This window comes from Strigops habroptila, chromosome 2, assembly GCF_004027225.2.
Source record: "Strigops habroptila isolate Jane chromosome 2, bStrHab1.2.pri, whole genome shotgun sequence".
Lineage (NCBI taxonomy): Eukaryota > Metazoa > Chordata > Aves > Psittaciformes > Psittacidae > Strigops > Strigops habroptila.
In genome coordinates, this window is record NC_044278.2 from 12,805,541 (window position 1) to 12,825,038 (window position 19,498).

General features: G+C 40.0%; 1 protein-coding gene across 1 annotated transcript; it reads right to left on the reverse strand.

Moving 5' to 3' along the window:
• Positions 1-835: 835 nt before the first annotated feature.
• Positions 836-19,100, reverse strand: KEL (Kell metallo-endopeptidase (Kell blood group)). The gene is made up of 18 exons (XM_030471620.1): positions 18,960-19,100; positions 17,015-17,156; positions 15,384-15,587; positions 14,674-14,798; positions 13,913-14,059; positions 12,753-12,815; positions 11,823-12,011; positions 11,285-11,430; positions 9,896-10,019; positions 9,289-9,399; positions 8,124-8,222; positions 7,506-7,583; positions 6,986-7,089; positions 5,948-6,058; positions 5,223-5,290; positions 4,828-4,985; positions 3,878-3,973; positions 836-2,601 (listed from the first exon to the last, which is right to left on the reverse strand). Exons 1-18 carry the CDS (start codon positions 18,975-18,977, stop codon positions 2,425-2,427), a joined length of 2,160 nt encoding a protein of 719 aa, XP_030327480.1. The 5' UTR covers positions 18,978-19,100; the 3' UTR covers positions 836-2,424.
• Positions 19,101-19,498: the final 398 nt, after the last annotated feature.

The window sequence follows — 19,498 nt, forward strand, 5'->3', positions numbered from 1 at the left end:
AACGGAGGTGATTGACATGGTACAGCACAAGGATTCACAGAGACTGAGGAATTCAGCAGTGAAGGATCTGGTGCTGGATCTGGCTCTTGCCCTGAGCACTGGCAGCGTTGTGCTCTTTTTTTTATGTGTGAAATAAAGCATGAAATAATTGCTATGGTCATTGATAACAATTTGAACATCTACCTGTGTTTTATGATCAGCTCTTAGGCAGCATGGCTTCTCTTCACCAATCATATCTCAGGTAACTTGCAACACTGAGAAAAGGGCTGGGATCTTGTATAGTTATTGAGTGTTTCCTTCTCTCCTTGAGAAACACAATAAATTCTCAGTCCAAGGTGCATGCATTTTTTTTTCTAAGCTAGATGTCTCTTCTTACACTTCCCATTTATTCTTTGTGTAAAAACATCATAGTAATAAACAAGAATTGATTGAACTCACCAACTTCAAGGTGACCTTGTCTTTAAAACAAAATATTCATAATTTCATCATACACAGCAAGAACAAGAAAAAATTGCATATTCCAGGGACCTGTCCCTGCCATGCACAAGATAGATATAAGAAAAGTTGAAGACTCCTCAAAATGCAGACCATCAATAGATTTTGCTTTTTCTATACATAATAAACAAAGAAGCCAAGTAGTCTCAGCACACTGAAGTAACTTCTATATTACACACAAGGTCTGGTACAATGTTAATTGCTATTAATCTAAAAGATATTCTGGATATGTTGCTAGGACAAAATTCATTAAATGAGTGGAGGAAGAGCATACACTGTTTAAAGAGTAAAAATAAGCACAAGCCAAATTTGTTATTTTTTATGATGCAAATGTATAAAATTAATTCTAGATATTATTATTTATTACTCGTGAGGTTCAGCTATGAACTCCAGTCATGCTGGGAACAGTACAAATACAGAACAAAGAAACAGGTCATAAAGAGTTTGCAATACAAACAACTTTTTTCACTGAAGCAAACACTTTACTAATATTTTAGTTAACTAATGAAAACAAAATCTCTGAAAAGTCTGTTCTTGGAAAATATTTACCCGCATTAGTCAGTATTGGAAAGGAATAACAGAGTAATTAGGATTTTAAGAATTTGTACAATGCTTACATTGAAAAGGGATATTTCCATTTGCCATCACGTGTTCTACAAAGAATCCCGAGGCAGCCAGTATAATAAGTAAAATCAAAATCTTCCCACAATTAAGAACACTTTGAAGAACATGCAAAAGGTAGTTGTGTTTTGTATATTTACCAACTTTGGTAAATTCTAGACCATTGGTCTATATTTTCTAATTATCAGAACATGAACTTGATGCAATTATTAGGTTGCTCTTGAGAATGTGCTTTTAAGCATGTCTCCTGCTACTCTAAAATACACTACTTTTTGCTCTCTTTTCCTTCAAATTAATATATAAAATTAAATTTCAAGTAGAAGGTAAACCCCTACTGCAACTCTACTCTGTTTGGATGCTATATGTTTACAAATGAAGGGATGAGAGAACCAGGTTCAGGATCCAGAGAAGTTCTTGGAATTCCAATTGTTCAGTCTTCAGAGACTTCTAAAACCCCTTGTGACTGTTCCTTCACCCTCAACCATATCCTCAACTCTAAATATAGACTAAAAAGAAATAGAATCTTGTTGGAGAAGAAAGAAAGAAGAAAGACAAACTCTTCCCAGCTCCCAATCCTACTCCCACTAATGAGGATGCTTTCCTCTTCCCTCTTTTATCTCTTAGGAGTTTTGCTGATGAAACAAAGAAAGAACAGGAAAGGTCTTCAGCAACCTTCAATATTAGGTGACTTATCTTTCAGCCTAGAAGCTAGAGCCTTGAGTCTTTCCTAGTTCCTTTCCCCATTTATTGGCAGAAGAAGAAAAGAGGATTCTTCCCTCTCTGGTAACCTACACGTGTGGTTTGCCACACGTGTGTCTGAGTTACCAGCTGGGCTTAAACCACAACACACAGTAACCCATAGGATTTCCCTAACAGCAAATCTTATGTGAACAAGTCTTAGAGCTCTGCCTTATTGCTCTGCCCATTCAACATGACTGTAAGGTTGCAAGAATAGGCAGGGAAATGCACTGAACAGAGTGACTAATAATGTAACAGTCCTTCTGTTTACAATGACTCAGAAGTTGTTGTCTACCAGGTAGTCATCTTGCTCCTTTAGGATTTGCTAAACTCTAGTTGTCATATCCAGGACAAAGTGCTGAGAGCAGTAGAAGACCCTTTCCTCTTATGACCCCAGTTTAATAATTTTGCTACAATCAACTGCTGAGAAAAAGATAACAAGAAAATGTAGGTAGAAGAGTGAACAAGAGCACCACATCACCCAAGTGGCCTTGAGAAGATGGTCACACTTTACGAGTCACGCCTTCCTCTCCCTGCGGTCATACCTCTCTTCCTCTTTTTCCATGCAGATCACCAGATGTGGCATTTCTTGTCTGGGTTCATTGGGGATCCACTGGAACAGTGGAAGTGCTTGGCAAAGTCCTGGCTATTGCTGACAGGCCCACAGACACGAAGTGGCAGGGGACTGTGTGAATCTGTATTCAGGGAAGACTGTAATTTCTCAGGATCCTGGTTTCCACACATTGCCTGAAAGGAAGCAAACCAGGAAAGTGAATCTGTCTGAAAGTCCTCACATGAACAAGACTTTAGGCTTCTCATGCCCCTGTATGTTTGACTGAGGCTGCTGGAGTAAACAAGGAAACACACATGGGTGCCAACTATGTTCAGTTCTTTCTCTCCACCACCACAATTTCTGACCCTTTTCCCTTTCCTTAAGCCTCTCTGTCCCTATTTCCCTATCTGACAAGCCATCTGCTCTTTTTCTATACTGCATAGTACAGAACACAGGTAATTTAGACCATCTAGGAGTTTAGGCTCATGCAAACTTGAACTCCATCTAAAATAATGGTGTAGATGTAGTCTGAGTGTCTAGATTTAGATTCTTACGCAAAAGCAATGAGTGCTAATCCTTAGACAACATCCCATTACTACTTCAAAGATTGGGTGGAAGGTTATGTGACTTTACTGGTGTTAAACCAGCAATCTAAGTCTTCACTTTTGTGTTTTCAGTTTTTATTCATTGACAAATGATGCAATAGCTGTCAGACAGCCTCTGAAATGCAAAACTTGCCACCAAGACCCAGTAACCTGTGATTTCAGAACTGCTTTTCTACCCACTTCTCTGACCTAAAGTTGATATATGCACAAAACCTTTTCCTTTGCACAATTACGGTGACTTATAAGAGTGTGACTTTTCTGAGTAGAGAAATCCAATGATCTATCATGAGGAAATCAACTGCACAACAATGACAACGGTACAACTTTTCACAAATCATTAAACCAGGTTCCCACAGAAATCTTCAACAATGTGTGCACGTACTTCTAGCTCTTTAATTAACATTCAAAATTCTTTTTTTCACTCTCAGCTACTCAGAATGGTATGACCTCTTGTTATACACCATGACAGAGAAGTGGTTGAAGGAAGGCATGGAGAGATATGTGCCTTTTCCAGTAAAATTCCACTTTTCATGTTCAAGATTGCTCACAACAGTAAAAAAGTACTCAGAAGCTGGCAATGAAACATGCTTTCGCTGACACAACTTGTCTGCAACAACTTAATTTTGGTGTATTTCAGAGCTTTGGAAAAGATATATTTGCAGAGAGGTCTTTTGTTAGCTTTGAGATCTGTAACAGGTTAGGGGTCCTGTATGTGAATTTTAGTTTTCTTTTCTCTTGGAAACATTGGTCATTCCCAGTTCTGGGAAGAGGGGGGAAAAGTGATTGAATATTGAGAAAGACAAACTGTAATAATGTGAAAGACAATGGAGAGTGAGAGAGACACAAGTTGCCTAAAATTCATTACATGAGCAAAACTGAGGTAGAAAAGCTGGTCATGTGAAAGTCCAATCTTAGGTAAATCCTTCTCTTCTTTGTGCTTTTTCAGCCAATTCTTATAGGCCTGTGTAGAGAGAAAATTAATAACAATAAATTCCCCTTCAGATAGTGTCCCAAACCCATGTCTTCTGTCAATGAAATATATAAATCTAGTATATATTTAATAAATTAGCAAGTTTGTATCTCTCTTCATTCTGAGAGTCCCTGCTGCTGACCATGCCCCTAAAAACTCCAAGATGGGAGAATAACAACATAACTCCATTGCTTCCCATTTCAGACTCTACTACATACACATCCTTTTAAGAGATGTGGTGACTGCACTATAAAAGAATGAAAATTACTATCGAAGCAAGTCACAAATATTTGAATAAAAATTAAAACAAGTTCTACTTCCCAACTTTCCCATGTAAGAATATAGCAAGTACCATCTGAGACCTAGAGATCTCAGAGCACCCTGCACTCAGTAATTGATTAAACTGCTGAACCACTGTGTAAGGAAATAAAAAATTCTGCCTAGACTCGAGTATTGCTGAAAACATCATTATAGAGTCATTTTACCATCACACAGAATTCTGGGTCATGTTTCAGCTTAGTTCCTCAGGTATAACATAAACATATAAATAGTAACAGGCTTTCGTATGCATGAGATAAATGGGGAAGAAAGGCCCACCCCAGAACTGGTGAAGGGGAGAAGTGATCTTACATGGAAGTAGTGAGGTTATGGGCAGAGCTTTGTGAGGAAACCATGCCTAGAGCAGCAGAGGACGTGCAGGGCACATGCTGCACTGGCACAGGCATGTAAGAAATTTGGAACTGGAACAGTATGTAGGAGGGGGATGCAGCATAGCAATCTTGTGACACAGCGGCTGAGTTGTGTGGTGAGACTGTGAGATTAGAGAGGTAAGTATCCTAAAATACCTGGTAAGCAATGGCAAGCCCTCCAGTGTCAGCTGTATTCTCCAACAGTGTAAAAGTACCATTGACCTTAGAGCCATAGCTTTCATACTGTTCAACCAAGCAGTCTATAGATTTTTGTAGTACACCCCTGTCGCATGTAGGACAGCCCCCAGGCAGCACTGTGGGAGAAAAAAGTCCGAAAAAGTAAAGGTTTTTCTGGCATTCACCTGTATTCCTCACATTAACCATTGGGTCATCTTAGTAGTCAGCATGGCCTGTAGTGGGTTTTTCTTAGCTTAATCTACCTTAATAATATATGTGTACATTGATATAGGGGCCAGGATTTAAGATCCCCTGAGAGAAAGTACCAGTGGGGACCTGGAAGAATAAACAAAGACACCACAGGAAGTACCCACCGTAACCGTAGAATGTGTGAAGAAGTTCATGTGCCATGAAGACCCCGATGGCTCCAAAGTTCACAGCGCTGAAAAATAAACATGAAAGGAGTGCTTTTGAAAAGAAAAAGGGGGCAGGTGAGCATTCCTTATGGCCACTGAGCACAACTGTGGGCTGCACAGGAGCATTCTACCCGGAGAACACCCAGAAGCACTGTCTCTTAGATGCGGTACACTCTGTAAAAATGCAAATACTAGTGTAAATTACTATACCAATGCTTAAAATTTTACTATGGGCTTGTATTAAAGTATTTGTAGCTAATAAGCCATCATAATAATGAAGAGTCTGTGAATGAGATTCTGCCGTTATGAATTCTAATGAGATGCATTGTTGTTGAAATATGTCATTTACTCACTACTGCCTGACCTGCTGCACAAATAGCAATGGCAATGGTAATCATACAAAAGCATTATGGATGCAGAAGTAATCTTGCAACAGTTCTCTAATGAAAAATGATGCATAAAACTGGCCAGGCAAATTAAAATCATGAAGATTTGACTACAATTACTCTTGTCTAGCATTGGTGATCTTGCTACAAGAGGTTGGAATCATAGAATCATGGAATCATGGAATCATGGAATCATAGAATCATAGAATGGTTAGGGTTGGAAAGGACCTTAAGATCATCTAGTTCCAACTAGCCAAGGGACTACATTCAGCTTCCACCTTTGCAGCCCCTTCATACCTGGGAAATTTTGTGTGGAAAAAAGGGCTGCGGAACATTCCAGCAGGAAAGACCACCATGTGGTGCCTTATTGAGTAGTATGAACGCACAGTCCAGGGGGACACATGCCAGCTAGAAGCAGAAAAAGAGAAATAAAATGTATTAACTCCTTATCCCTTACTCTTTTCCTCCATTGGGCTTGCAGAAATGGTCTGCTCAGTACAGCTGTTCATGCAGCAGCACCAAATAATGAAATTCACATTTTCTACAGTTAAAGGTGTTTGAAATAAACCTGCACTTGCTTACAGATGGTCAGAACTAGTAGCTTTGCTTTCATACACATTAAGGGATTCACCCTCACAACTTTCCTGCCAAGTAAGTCAGGATTCATAACCTCTTGTGAAGTCCTGCACAGAAACCCTTCAGGCAGTGTGAAGTCCTAAGCATGCCTGTGAACACTGCCTGCCTTATGAAGCATCATATGTCATGCCTTTGAGGTAATCCTGCCAGCACTCACATCACCACAGTGCTTTGCTGTTTGTTTTGCTGCTAAGTCCAGGACAACCAGCTAGCTCCCTTAATCAAGGGTTTATGGACAAAAAATGTTCTTTTTTTTCCAGGGGTCTGAGGCCCCCTCCACAACAGTGGGGGTTTTTGGTAGCATGAGCTCAGGCTGAGTGCAAGACAGGCTGCCATATTCAAGAGGTTTTTAAGCAGGATGCAGCAATGCAGTCTTGCATCAAAGGACGACAACAGCACCTTGTCTTGCATTAGGAGAAGTGTCGCTGGCAGCTCCTCTACTCAGGACTGGTGAAACCACATCCGGAAGTAGTGTGTCCAGTTCCACACACACACCCCTCCTCCATCTGCACTACTCCTCCTTCCGCAGTAAAAGAGAGATATAGGCATACAATTGGACACAGTCCTGAGTGACCTACTCTAGCTGATCCTACTTTGAGCAGGACGGCTGGACTAGATGGTCCAGGTCCCTTCCCAACCTCAGTTAGTCCACAAGTGTGTGATTCTGCTGTATTTTTTAGATCGCTATCTGACACTTACTTATCCTGTGAGTGATGCTGAAGGAGTTTCAAGTAAGAATTTTCCCTCTGTACTTTCAGGCAAGCCACCACATTGAGGAAAAAAGTGTCTTCATTTATCACCAGCTGAGGGAAGAGACAGGTAATGTGACTGTCATAGGGCATGAGTAAGGAATTAACTGGACAGTATGAGAAAAAGCCCCATGGGTCAAAAAAGGGTTCATCAAAAGACAGACCAATGGAATACTTGTGGTTTTTTCTCTCCCAGTTCTAAAGACTTCAATTTAAGATACGACAGGAATGTTATCTGCAGGCCAAACAGAATATACAAGCAGGTCACAACCAATCTCTATCACGCCACCCACACTCTAAATATAAGCAACAATATCGAAGAAATACATGAAGATTCTCTGGGCCCGTATGTTCTCAGAAAACGTGCATTGGTACAGAGGTCATAGCCTCTTTTAGGAGCAGACAAGATAGCAGTTGGTACAGGTAAACTGCCAATAATGAGGCAAGCATGTTTACATTATATAGCTCACATTCTGGTATTCCATGTTCACTTTGTCAGTCTGGAGTATGTGAGCTGGATAGCCAATCTCCACTTGTAGTTTGGAAACCTAATAATAATAATAATAATAACAACAACAACAAACATGAGCAATACAAGGCTTTACATTTTAGAAGTAGTTTTAAAACTCTATTTCTAAACAACCTAAATATGATCTGTGATTCAACCCTTCAAAATGACAGCTACTCTGTTTCAAAAAGACATCTTCTCTTGCTACTTTGCTTTCTTAATTCAATGACCTGAGGATTAATATTGTTCTAATCTTCTTTTTCTTTATAACATTATTTTGTGGCATTCACCTTCGTAGTTTTTAACCTCTCTGGGTGTATTGAACTGAACTGTATCTCAATACAATTAATTCAGAGTATCCAATGGACAAACAAACACTGAGCCTCTCTATGCCTACATAAGTGTATGATCACATGTGCATGATGGCACTAATAGAACCACTTAAAATTCTCAGTGTGTATAAGACATCTATTTAAGCTTGTGTGCCTATAGAAGCAGGTACGAATACATGAACATGGAATATGTCTGCAAAGATTCCAGGGAAAGGAAGGTCTCAGTAACTTTTGCCTTCTGCACGCACCAAGACTTTAGCCTTTTGGCGAGTTTGTTCATCCATCCACTTCAACTGATCCAGTTGGTCATAGAGGGCATCTTGGATCTCAGAGAACATCTGCTCAGCCTGCCATGAAGAAAAGAAGGCATGGCCAGAACTGCAGAAAAACATTTTTCAGGCTTAGCTACCATCTTTCTATGTTCCAGCAATTCAACCACAGAGTAATTGAGGGAAAATTCCTCTTCTTGTGATGAAAGAGGACATTTCAGTTCTACAATGATTTAGGCTTAAGTTATTTGGCATCCAGTGGTTCCTCATGGGGCTTATCATTCTCTCTCTCACACCTTTTCATCTTGCCTCTCATTGTAACTAAGAATGAAACATAATTCTTTTTCGTTCAATCCCTTTTGGGATAGGAATGGACAAAGTGATTGCCCCACTTCTTGACTAAGATTAGAATTCAGTATCTGCAAGTATTTCATGCTGATGTCTCCCTTTCCAAATTTATGGCAACCTTAGTGTCTCCTTCACAAAATTATGTTTTGCTCATTCAGCTTTGTGCTTCACTACATGTAGTCTTAGTTTTCTGTTAACTTCTGCTGCAGTTATTTACTCTTGTCAGTTTATACACTGCAAGCTTTTTATATAACTTGGTGCCTGAGCTAACTTCCCTTGAAGAAAAAGGAATTCTGGTCATCAAAGGAAAAAGAATAATCCCACACTGCAGGCAGGTGTTTCTTTTACTGTGGATCCACTCAGAATGTTTTGGCATTGATTTGTTTCTGTACAACTGGTCATACAATCCATTAATGGTTTAGGAATTGAAAGTCTTATTTAAATATGTCAGACTGGTGATGAATGCTGTTAGCACTGTCATTCCAGGAAGCACACCGAAATTGCATGCATTTGTAGGGCTGTCATAAGTAATGGTGCTGCACACATGACTTTGCTAGCAGTTGATACAAAGCTAATAACTGGCATTTAGCAATGACTATTCTACCAATGACAGCAATACCTGTTTCTGACATCTTTCATTCCCCAAAAAGGAGGGGAAGTGCATAAGTACAGGAATATGTAAAAAAGTATAAAACCTACACATAATTTTGCTGCCTTGATGTGGTCTTAAGCTGGAATGTCAAAAAAAGAAAGATGAAGCTGAGCTCTGCTTGGGATTAATAGGATGAATACCTACAAGTGTCTTGGTCTGCTGAGGGAAAATTTCTTGCACAATCATCTGCCCTAGAACTGGCTCAAAGAAAGAGCTGGTATCAGTCAAGCACTTCCTCCAGCGCTCAGCTGGAATCTATAAGAACAGAGAAAGAAATAGAGACACATGAGAGTGAGGACAGAGAGATAGGAATACAGTAAAAAGATACGTAGATCTACAGTCCGTAACATACTTGCTGCTATCTAAAAATGACAGCAGTGAATGATAAGTAATATAGTTCCATTTAAGCTATCTCAGAAAAATTTAATCAAGTAAAACATTTACTCCACTTATTTTCACACAAGATGAAGATACATATGCTAGCTGAGAAAAATATGTAGAAAGGTGACCATCTATATATTGTTCCCTATCCCATGATACAGTGCATTTAGCTCTCTGAAGTTTTTTGTGTCTTGTCTACTCCCACATTTCTTTGAGAAAAAGGAAGCAGTTAATGGCCTAGTGAGAGTTTTCCTCCCCAAATCTAAGAAACATCCATCCAGACAAGGCATTGAAAGAACATCCACAAGGCATGTCACAGCGTGTTCAGCTGCTGGGGAGGCTGAATAAAGGCAGTTAAAGCCTAACTCACCATTCTAGATCCCATTTTTCCATAAAGAATCTTAGATAGTTCCAGGCGTGCATCTTGGAATCGACTGTCAAGGGCTGGGGAGAGATTCCCAACCAGACAAACAATCATATAAATGTGAAGGACCCTGTAGGAAAATGGCATTTAAAAGGACTGAAGATTGAAGGCTGGTTACTATAAGCACAGAGGTATGGCAAGTGTGAGAGAAATAATCTACGGCAGAGGAACCCTAATAGCCTGAGTAATGACAACAAAGTACTCTGAATGGGCTACACCTTTGTCTATCAGAGGAGGATGATTTGGCATGAGCCAACCAAAGAAACTCTCTCCCAGAACACCATGAAGACTCAAGGGTAATTGCCTGCTGTGGCACAGGATTCTTTATGGGAAGCAGGAGAAAGACCATTTTTAGGACTGGGTAAAACTTATTATAGAATATTTTGAGGGGTCTGTGGGATTCTGTGAGACTTATTACGTGATGTTTGTGGGAAGGACCAAAGGCAGGGAAAGGGAAGGATCATGGTGGATAGGGGGGAACACACATGGGAAAAGGGAGAAGAAAAGAGGTAAGAGAGAATGTTTGAGTGTAAACTTGTGGCTTGCCATGACATCTGTCTGACTGTGCCCTGCACATGGTCACCAGAATCTGTCTTTTCTTATTAAATGCTATTCTTAAATAACATTCTACTCTCTGTGTGTGGGGATGGGATACTGGAGAGACAAGGAGTCTGAAAATTTACTGGAGGGAGTTTGGTTCAAGCTAGCTGCTAGAGAGTACAGGGGTCTGAGAGTTGCCTAGTGATTTGGACCAGCTACTGGAGAGATCTGCTCATATGTGTGTGTTTCTAACAGGAAGAGACCAGAGTATCAGCAACCAAAGTAAGGCTGCAAGACGCAGGAGCTCACATATCCAGGTGCCAGCAGCTGTGGACACCAGGGGATCTGGGGCTAGCTTCTGGACATATAGCTGGTCTGAATATCTAAGACCAGATATTGGAATGATCCACATTGTGTGTATGTGTATATATATATTTCGCTAGTATAGACCAATCCTGATCAGCTGGAGAAGAGAAGTAGGATCAGGCTGTCTGAGCTGTTCATATTTGCATGAGTGCTGGAGGTGGGGAGGGGAGGGAAAGGGGTATGCCAGTAAAGGCAGTGTGTTCCTTCTCTATTTATCTGTGTGACACATATATATGTGTATACATATATATTGCGTGCATGTGCAAGTCTATTGCGAATATATTATAAGCCTTAGTACTAGCTAAACCTGCAGATATAAAGCCACAGCAGCCTTGCAATTGTTCAGCAGACTCTAACGCAGACCTCTTTAATTTATGGTTAATATTCCTTGAGGCATGAACAACTACAACCATAGAGATTGACTCCTACCTTTCCTTGTGCCATTGTTCGATAAGCTGTGACATGCCTCTTATGTAATCCATGTCATGCACTGCAATTGGCTGAGACAGGTTCATCTGCATAGGATGGAAGACAGCCTGGAGACATGACAACCAGTCTATAGCAGGTGCCTTTTCCTAGAAGTAAAACAAAGCTTCCATGCTGAACTATGAATCTAAATTGACTGACAAGAAATAATAGGGAAATTGGTGCAGTCTCTTTAATACCCTTAAGAGATACTTTCAGCAAGTTATACTGTTTTTATGAGGCATTGATTACAGTAGAAAAAGAAATTGCCTTTTTTATTATTGAATTAGGACTGGGGAGGAGAGAGAGTTGTGTGCCTGAAAAATCCAACCACTGTCAATAAAAGACTGCAAGTTAATAGGTTATTTAAAGCTCAACAGTCTTTAAGTGTAAGTTGCAAGGGAACGCCATCTAAGCAGATTCTCTTATATCTCGTTTGATCTGGGTCTTCAGAATGTGAACGACGTGTTATTGTATGGCTCAAGTTCTAAGGCATAGATACCTGTAGCTCCCTAATGGTAGTGTGGAAGAACAGCATCCCCCGCTGCTGTCTTTCCTGCAGTGGGGTGACAACTCGCTGGAGGTTAGAGATGAAGGACAAGGTAAGGGAAAAAGAATCTGGGGGACCATCCTGTGGCCCTCCAAGTAGGCCCCCCAGTTTCTTCAAATATGTGAGATACACACGGAGAACCTGCAATACAGAGCATATGACCAGTGGGAGAAACTTGACTGAAAATTAGTCAACCTATTCATCCATCCATTCGACCATCCGTCTTGACCATACAAGTTTCAATCTTTCAAAACCACTGCAGTCCTTCTTCACTGTCTTATGTAATTCTTCAGGTGGAAGAGTTTGCCAAGTAGAGCTCCTCTCCCAGTGAAGAACATTGAATTCCCAAAAGGCTATTTTTGTCCCAGTTTAAAGTAACATTAAATATCAGAATCAGTTTTTTATAAAGTTCAGACAAATGACAGAGCTGTGATGAAATTAACTTTGTTGCCATGACTCCCAGCGTCCAAGAGCTTGTTTCCCCAGCTTAGCTTAAAACATTTTAAAATAACTTTTAAAATGTTAGCTACCCCTCCACCAATACACAGATTTGAAGTTATAAAGCCTTATTTTGGATACGAACATTCAAGGGGAAACCTAGAGGGACGCCCAGGTTCATATTTCTTAACAAATGCAAATGAAAACAATAATATTCTGTTTCTACACTAGAAGTTTTAAACCTTGCCTCTAAAAATGGGTTACATTTTACAAACTGTCTTTTTTGAAAAGACGAGAGTTTTGTAAATAATTCCTTCTGGAGACATTTTCCGAGGTCACTGACCGTAACCCATGGGAACAGACCACTCTGACCCAGGAGGCAATTCAAGGAGATCCCTACACCAAATAGCTATTTTTACCTTTCTTCAGCCTCTGATATGTTACCTCAAGATAATTTTTCTCTTTGAATTTACTCTCAGGTGGCATCTCAAACTCAGGATGGTCAATCTGCAAAAAGAAGCAAAGGAAAAACATCTCACTGTTTCCAGAAACACTGGGAATGTGAGGATGTGCTCAACAGGCATTGTTAATTTTTGTGTCACAAAATCTGAAACGTTAATAAATTGTTTTCACTTTAGGAAAATGTTTGCTATGTAATTTTTTGGATCTATCATGTTCTGCAGTTCATTTACAAACCTGCAGTGAGTGAGAGTCACATGTAAACCACATTTTTAAATATTTCTACATGGGGCACTGGTTTTGTCTGGGATGGAGTTAAATTCCTTCATAGAAGCTTGTATGAGACTTTATGATTAAAACAATTAGTGTTGATAATAAAGGGATGTTTTAATTATTGCTGAGCAGTGCTTATGCAGTGTCAAGGCCTTTTCTGCTCCTCATACTGCCCTACCAGCCCACAGGCTGTGGGGGCCAGAAGCTGGAAGGGGGCACAGCTGCGACAGCTGAACCCAGCAGAGCAAAGGTGTATTCCATACCATGTGATGTCCTGTTTAACAATAAAAGTGGGGTGAAGGAGGTTGGCCAGGGTTGGCAGTGAGCAATTAGGGGTTTTTTTGCATCACTTCTTTTTTTAATTTGTTTGTTCGTTTGTTTGGTTTTTTTTGTTTTTTTTTTAATTATTGAAATGTCTTTTTATCAACCCGTGAGTTTTCACATTTCTATTCTTCTGATTTCCCCCCCAGCCCACTGAGTGGGGGAGTGAATAAGTGGCTGTGTCGTGCTTAGCTGCCTATCATGTTTAAACCACAACAGTGAACTGCAAAATTCATAATACACTGTGCACTTATTGTCCATTATTGTACTAGTTGTATCTCAAACATAAGAACAACTAGACCCTTCCACAACAAAGTACATTCTACACTGTCAGGCAGAAGAGATGAGAGAAAGTAAGCAATTTCTTCTTCCTCATCTGCTCATTTTCCAGAAATAAGTGCTTTTTATTTAATAAAATCAAGAAGCTTACTGACATTTAGGAAAACTTTCTTCAGAGAACACAGGCTTAACTTCAGCAAGCCTGGGCCTCATGGGCTGTGTAACTGGCTCCTTATTCCCAGTAGATAATTTTCTTTCTTTAGTCCACTTACCTGAATAATATTGGTCTTGAGGTCAAAAGGACTAGGTCCCACAAGGACTCTGAAAAAGGGAAAGGTGCTGTATCTGCCCATGAGAGTCTGAAGAGTTTCATTAAAATCTTTTGCTTTTCCCACACCTGTGATATTCCATCCACCAATCTAGAGAGGGAGGGAGAGAGCAAGACAGCAGGTGAGAAAAATACTTGCTTGATCCATATTTACTAAATCTTCCTTTTCACTCCTATGAGCTCAGTCATGATGACAACTGAGCGGCAGCAAAGCAGAGAGCAACAGGGGAAACTCATGAAGAGTTCTACATACCCTGTTTTCTTTAAGGTGACGTGTCACTTTCACTTAAGCAAAGCAAGAAACTTCAAAATGACACAGGGAAAAGGAGCTATCAACACAACAAGGTGTATAGGAAAAAAGCAGGAGAAGAAAGAGAGAGGAAAGAGGATACTATTGAAACTGAGCTTCTCAGATTAGAAGTGATCCCTCTTTACAGTCTTGGTTGTTGTACAGTCCTAAAGTGATCTGTAAGGACATGAGGAGAAATTCGGGTACTTGATGTTAGAAAATCAGATCTTGAAACAGTATTTAAATATAGAAGGTTCATCAGTTGGAAGTTGTGCTGTGAACCATGAGCTTATTTCAGGGCTGGATGCTAGCAAAATTCCATCATGCAGGATCATATGACCTTAACTTCACACTTACTCTCCTTTTCCCTGCAGGAATTATCTTCTGGAGGGAAAGGAAACAGCACAAACATTCACCTGATTTAGGAGGTCCTTCAATGGCTGAGTTCCTTGGGATTCTATCTTTTGGGTATCCATGCAGGAGTGATAGAACTGGATTGCTTTCTCCTTAGCTGAGCCTCTTATCCCAAACTGTGGCTCCTCTTAGGAAAAAAAAAAAAAAATCAAAAACTACAAAAGTGATTAAAAAAATGTTGGGGCAACATTAGAGCAGAGAAAGGTTGTAAGAAAATACTAAACTGCACTTTGATTCAGAATAACTTGGTAAGCACAACCAGACTTCCCACAGTCACTCAAAGCAAGTGCCATGACTCTTCCTGAAGCCAAATATGTGAGTTTCTTTGCATGGAAACAGGAGCACAACAGGAAGGTGGTGTGTATCTGGGCTTCAGTCCCACATCGAATCAGGACATATGACCAGAGTGCACATTCGGACAAGCACAGCAACAAAGGTCTGTTTTCACAAGGCAACAGGAAAATAGTTTGGGTTTCCATCAGAATTTCACAGTGTGACTTTCATCTGTTACACTTGGCAAGTGGAAATAAAATGCATAAAATGCAGCTATTGTAATATGACATGCTTAAGAATAAATCTGTACCTGTAATGACAGAAGAATGAAAAGACTGGACACAGACCCTCTTGCAAATGATTGTGCTCTTCATTACTGGTATTGTCAGTTCTGACTGAGGAAAATGCTGAACATAACACACCACTCATCTGTCCCTACCTAAAAGTCTTTTCAGGATCAACTGGTTTTCTTCCATCAACACATCAAATACGTTTAGTGATTCTTCTGTGGCTCTGCTTGAGTGTTTGCCTTCCCAGCTGCCACAAGCATATTTGTAGAAATCCTCACAGGGGTCCACAGTGTCATTCCTAGAATCCAGGAGTCTGGCCAACAGTGTAAGACCCAGCTCGACATCACAGGATCCTGGGCAGGAAGTAAATAGGAGAGAACTAAGCAGTAACAGTGGAGAGTGAGAACAGCTCCAAACAACAACAAAAATGAGTTATCTGTGGGACATTTCCCCCCAAAGATTTCTGTTTGGTAAAAACGCCTTTGCATGCAGAGTGTCAAATTCCTTGTAAGTTTTCGCTGACTGTGGAACAAAGTGTGTTCTGTCTTTCACTTCACAGGAAGATTGCATTTACACTCTGTAAGTAAGATTATTTAAATAAAGGACAGGTAATCAGTCCAGAGGTAATGTCCTCTCTTCATATTATCTAGGCAGTCACAGGCTGGATTATTCTGCCTTCTCAGTGTATTTCCTCTGAATCAGCCAAATTTGGCCAAATGATAAACAAGAAGCAATTGAAAGTGTGAACACATGAAGCAGAAGAAGGACATAGCACTGAGGAAGTAAGGAGATAAGTTGTAAACATGGAGGCAGATGTCCAAGCATGGGAAACATTTCTCAGCAATGACATTTGTTAGAACAGAACAAAGACTTTCTAGTATATCTTGCTTTGATCTAAAACTCTCTTTATCTAAACCAATTCAAATAATTGGGTATATGTTCTCATTTGTTTCAGTATCTTGTATCGACATCAGATCAGATCAATTATTTGCTGAAAAAAGCCACTTGCAAGACAAAGACTTTCCATACTATGGGTTCAACAGTTGACATGGGAAGAGGTAGGCAGAGTGGAAACAGACAAAATCTAAACTAACAGTTTTTCCTTGGTCTCTGTAGTGAACCCCAACACAGGGGTTAAAGAAAAAGAGTCAATAATGTTTATTTTGGAGCAGGGAATGTCTGTATCCTCTAATATGAATGCACATTCACTACTGAGCATTCTATACACATAAACATTCACACAGACCATTTTGCAGAGAGTTGTTCAACGAATTTGAAAGGCAAATTAGTATTTCTGGTCCATGCTTACAGCTCTCCTCCTTAGCAAAAGATCATGACTTTTCTTTCTAGACTGTAACTGTACTGGTCTGTGCTAGAAAACTAGGACCAGACTTTTGGTCTGGTCAGAGGTGGAAAGATGGAGGAGGAGCTCCAAATCTCAGATTCAGAACAGTTTCCTGGAGGTGACTATGACAGAGCACGATGTGATGATGAGATGCAAGACAGTGCAATGATGCTCTCTCCCAAAACTGGGCCCATGCATATTAGCTGGCAGGCAGAGGAGGAGGATGGGTGTAGGGATCTCTTTCCACTATGGCCCAAGGGAGAGGCAGAACAGCATATCTTTTTTACAACCAGTGTTATGATACTTTGAGAATCCGAAAATCTCATTCTGAACACAGATACTAAGCCTAATACACAATGGAGGCAGGCAGGAGAGAAAGGGGTCTTACAGTTGGGGTGGATGATGAAGCAGGGGAAAGGATATCCTGTATTATACCTAGACCACAAGTCATCACGATGTAGGTGATAAGCATTGTAAACCCAAGGAGAGTACTGAGAAGAAGTGTACACAGAAGTAAGCATTTTCTCTGAAGGCATCGTTCTTTCTTTGCACCTGTTCTCAGCTCCTGGTCATGGGTCTGAAGAGAGAAAAATAAGACAAACAGAAAAAATTAAGAAAGAAAAATTCATATTAAAGTTATCACTGGTCATATACTCCATTTGCCACCTAATCTCTTAGAAAATAACTCACAGGACTAGTGCCAGAATATCAACAGTCATCCAACTCATCTAGGTGACTATTCCCCCAGGAGCTTTCTCACCTCATTTGTTTCCCTGTTATTTTCAGCTAAAGCTGTTGCACAGTGTTATGAATTATTCATCAGAAAGGCAGCTTGCCAGCTGTCCCTCCATAACTCCTTCTGGTTTATGGAATCACCTTGCATATACCTCCTGAAGATATCAAAGCCTTTTTGAGCCCATAAAGCTGATAACAGGATGGCTAGGACTGGTGGTTGCTTATTCTGTTACAGTCTGGCATAATCACAGTTTGCTCATTTCAAATGCTGCAGCTAAACTGCATTTGTCACCACACCCAGTATCTATCTATTTTCTTTGCCACAAAAACAGAAAACACAGATCTTTACAAAAATCCCAAGAAAAAATGAAGCAAAATCCTACAAGAATTAAGTACCTCAGAGCATGTAATAAATAAGTCTGCTGTTAATCATCTTGCTTAATATACTATATACAATCCCTGTATAAAGACACTACCAGGACAGAAAACACAGAAAGAAATAGAAAACCAGACTTCATTTTATATCTTTCAAACATATATTTTATTCAGTCATTAACAGAAGCCTCTCAAAAGCATATGTCAGCTGACTTGACTCAAGGAAACTGCTAACAAGGGTTAAATGCCTGACAGCTTTTCTCCTTTAAAATCCTATTCTCTTGACTTCTTTAGGCAGGATACAGAGTAAATGAATGGAAAGCAAGTACATACAAGTGAATCTTATTATTAAAAGGTACTAACAGAGAACATGATCATACTGGCAAAGTACAGCGAAATATAAAGGAGGAAATTCCAAATTCCTTTTGTACACCCTTGTAGGTAAAACACTTTAGCTTTTACTCCTCAAGTAGAGAATAAGTGTCATGACCTATCAGTATGGCAGGGAAGCGAGCAACAGAAAATTAGTTTGGCTGAAATGGAAGAAGAAAAAGTATTCTTCAATGCGCAAGCTCTCATCTCTCACCATGTAGGAGACGGTGAACGATCTACATTCACAACGTAAATGTTACATGCAAAACTTTTACTTATCTCTATTGTTCTTGAATGTTTTGTACATTTTAGCAAGCCTGAGGAAACAATTCAGTTCAGTGCAATTTGTCTGTAAAAATGCAATTAACACTTTACTAGTTATTTATATAAGACATCAAATCAGGAAAAAGACACCATACTACATGGCGACAAATTAGGCTTACCATGGCATTTTCACATTCAGAAAACTATGCCATGTTTACCCACTACTATTTGTGGCGGGGGGAAGATTGCATGTTTCTGCGTAAGTAATTACTTAAAGTCATTTGTTGAAAGATGAAAATTATTATTATCATTATTATTATTGTTGTTGTTGTTGATGAAGATGATGATGATGTTGTTGTTACTTATTGGTCAGTGCTTCAAACAGATCTGAATACAGCCTCAAAATGACCATTTGGATGACTAATAGGAAGGCTAAAAACTCCTAAATCCTCTCATCATATTCCACATCATTAATTCTGAAAGTGGGACAAGCCCATTCTGGATCCAACATGTGAAAAACTCAACTGCTCTGGCTCTCTCAGGCAATAAGCACTGTAGCTGTGACAGCGGAAGAAAAAGAGAGTGGTGCAACAAAGGTACCTCAGCAGACTATAAGACAGACCCATTTCCTTACCTCTGGAATAGTCCTCATCCTTGTCACTGAGCAGGTTCTGTTCCCGTGGTTACTGCACTTGTCAACTGTTTACTTGTTTACTACCAGTCTTCTGTGCCAAGACACACTAGTAAGGTCAGAGACAATCTTTTCTTCCCAGCTTGGCTGATTGCTGTGGGGAGGAGAAAAGAGGAAAAGCTCTGAGAAAAACGCCCTTAAAGAAAATGTGAGGGAGGGAAAGGGATACATTTCTGCAACTTTCCACCCACCTTCTCTTCTTAACACCTCTATTTCTTATAGAATTATATTTTTTGTTCCCTTCTGCCTCTCACAGAGTCTTTCTGCCTCTTGGAGTTCCACTGAAATCTTTTTGAACAGAAGTATGTGATTCTCTATCTCCCCCAGCCTCAACTATTTGCTGCTGCTTTACTCTGCAACTGCCTTACCATCCTGCCCACCCAAGAAGCCTGTTTTGGGCTGATATTCTCACTGCTAGTAGCCTGTTTCAACCTGCTGCTCTGGGGCCTGGAGGCCTCTGCCTATTGCAAGATAGTGTGAGT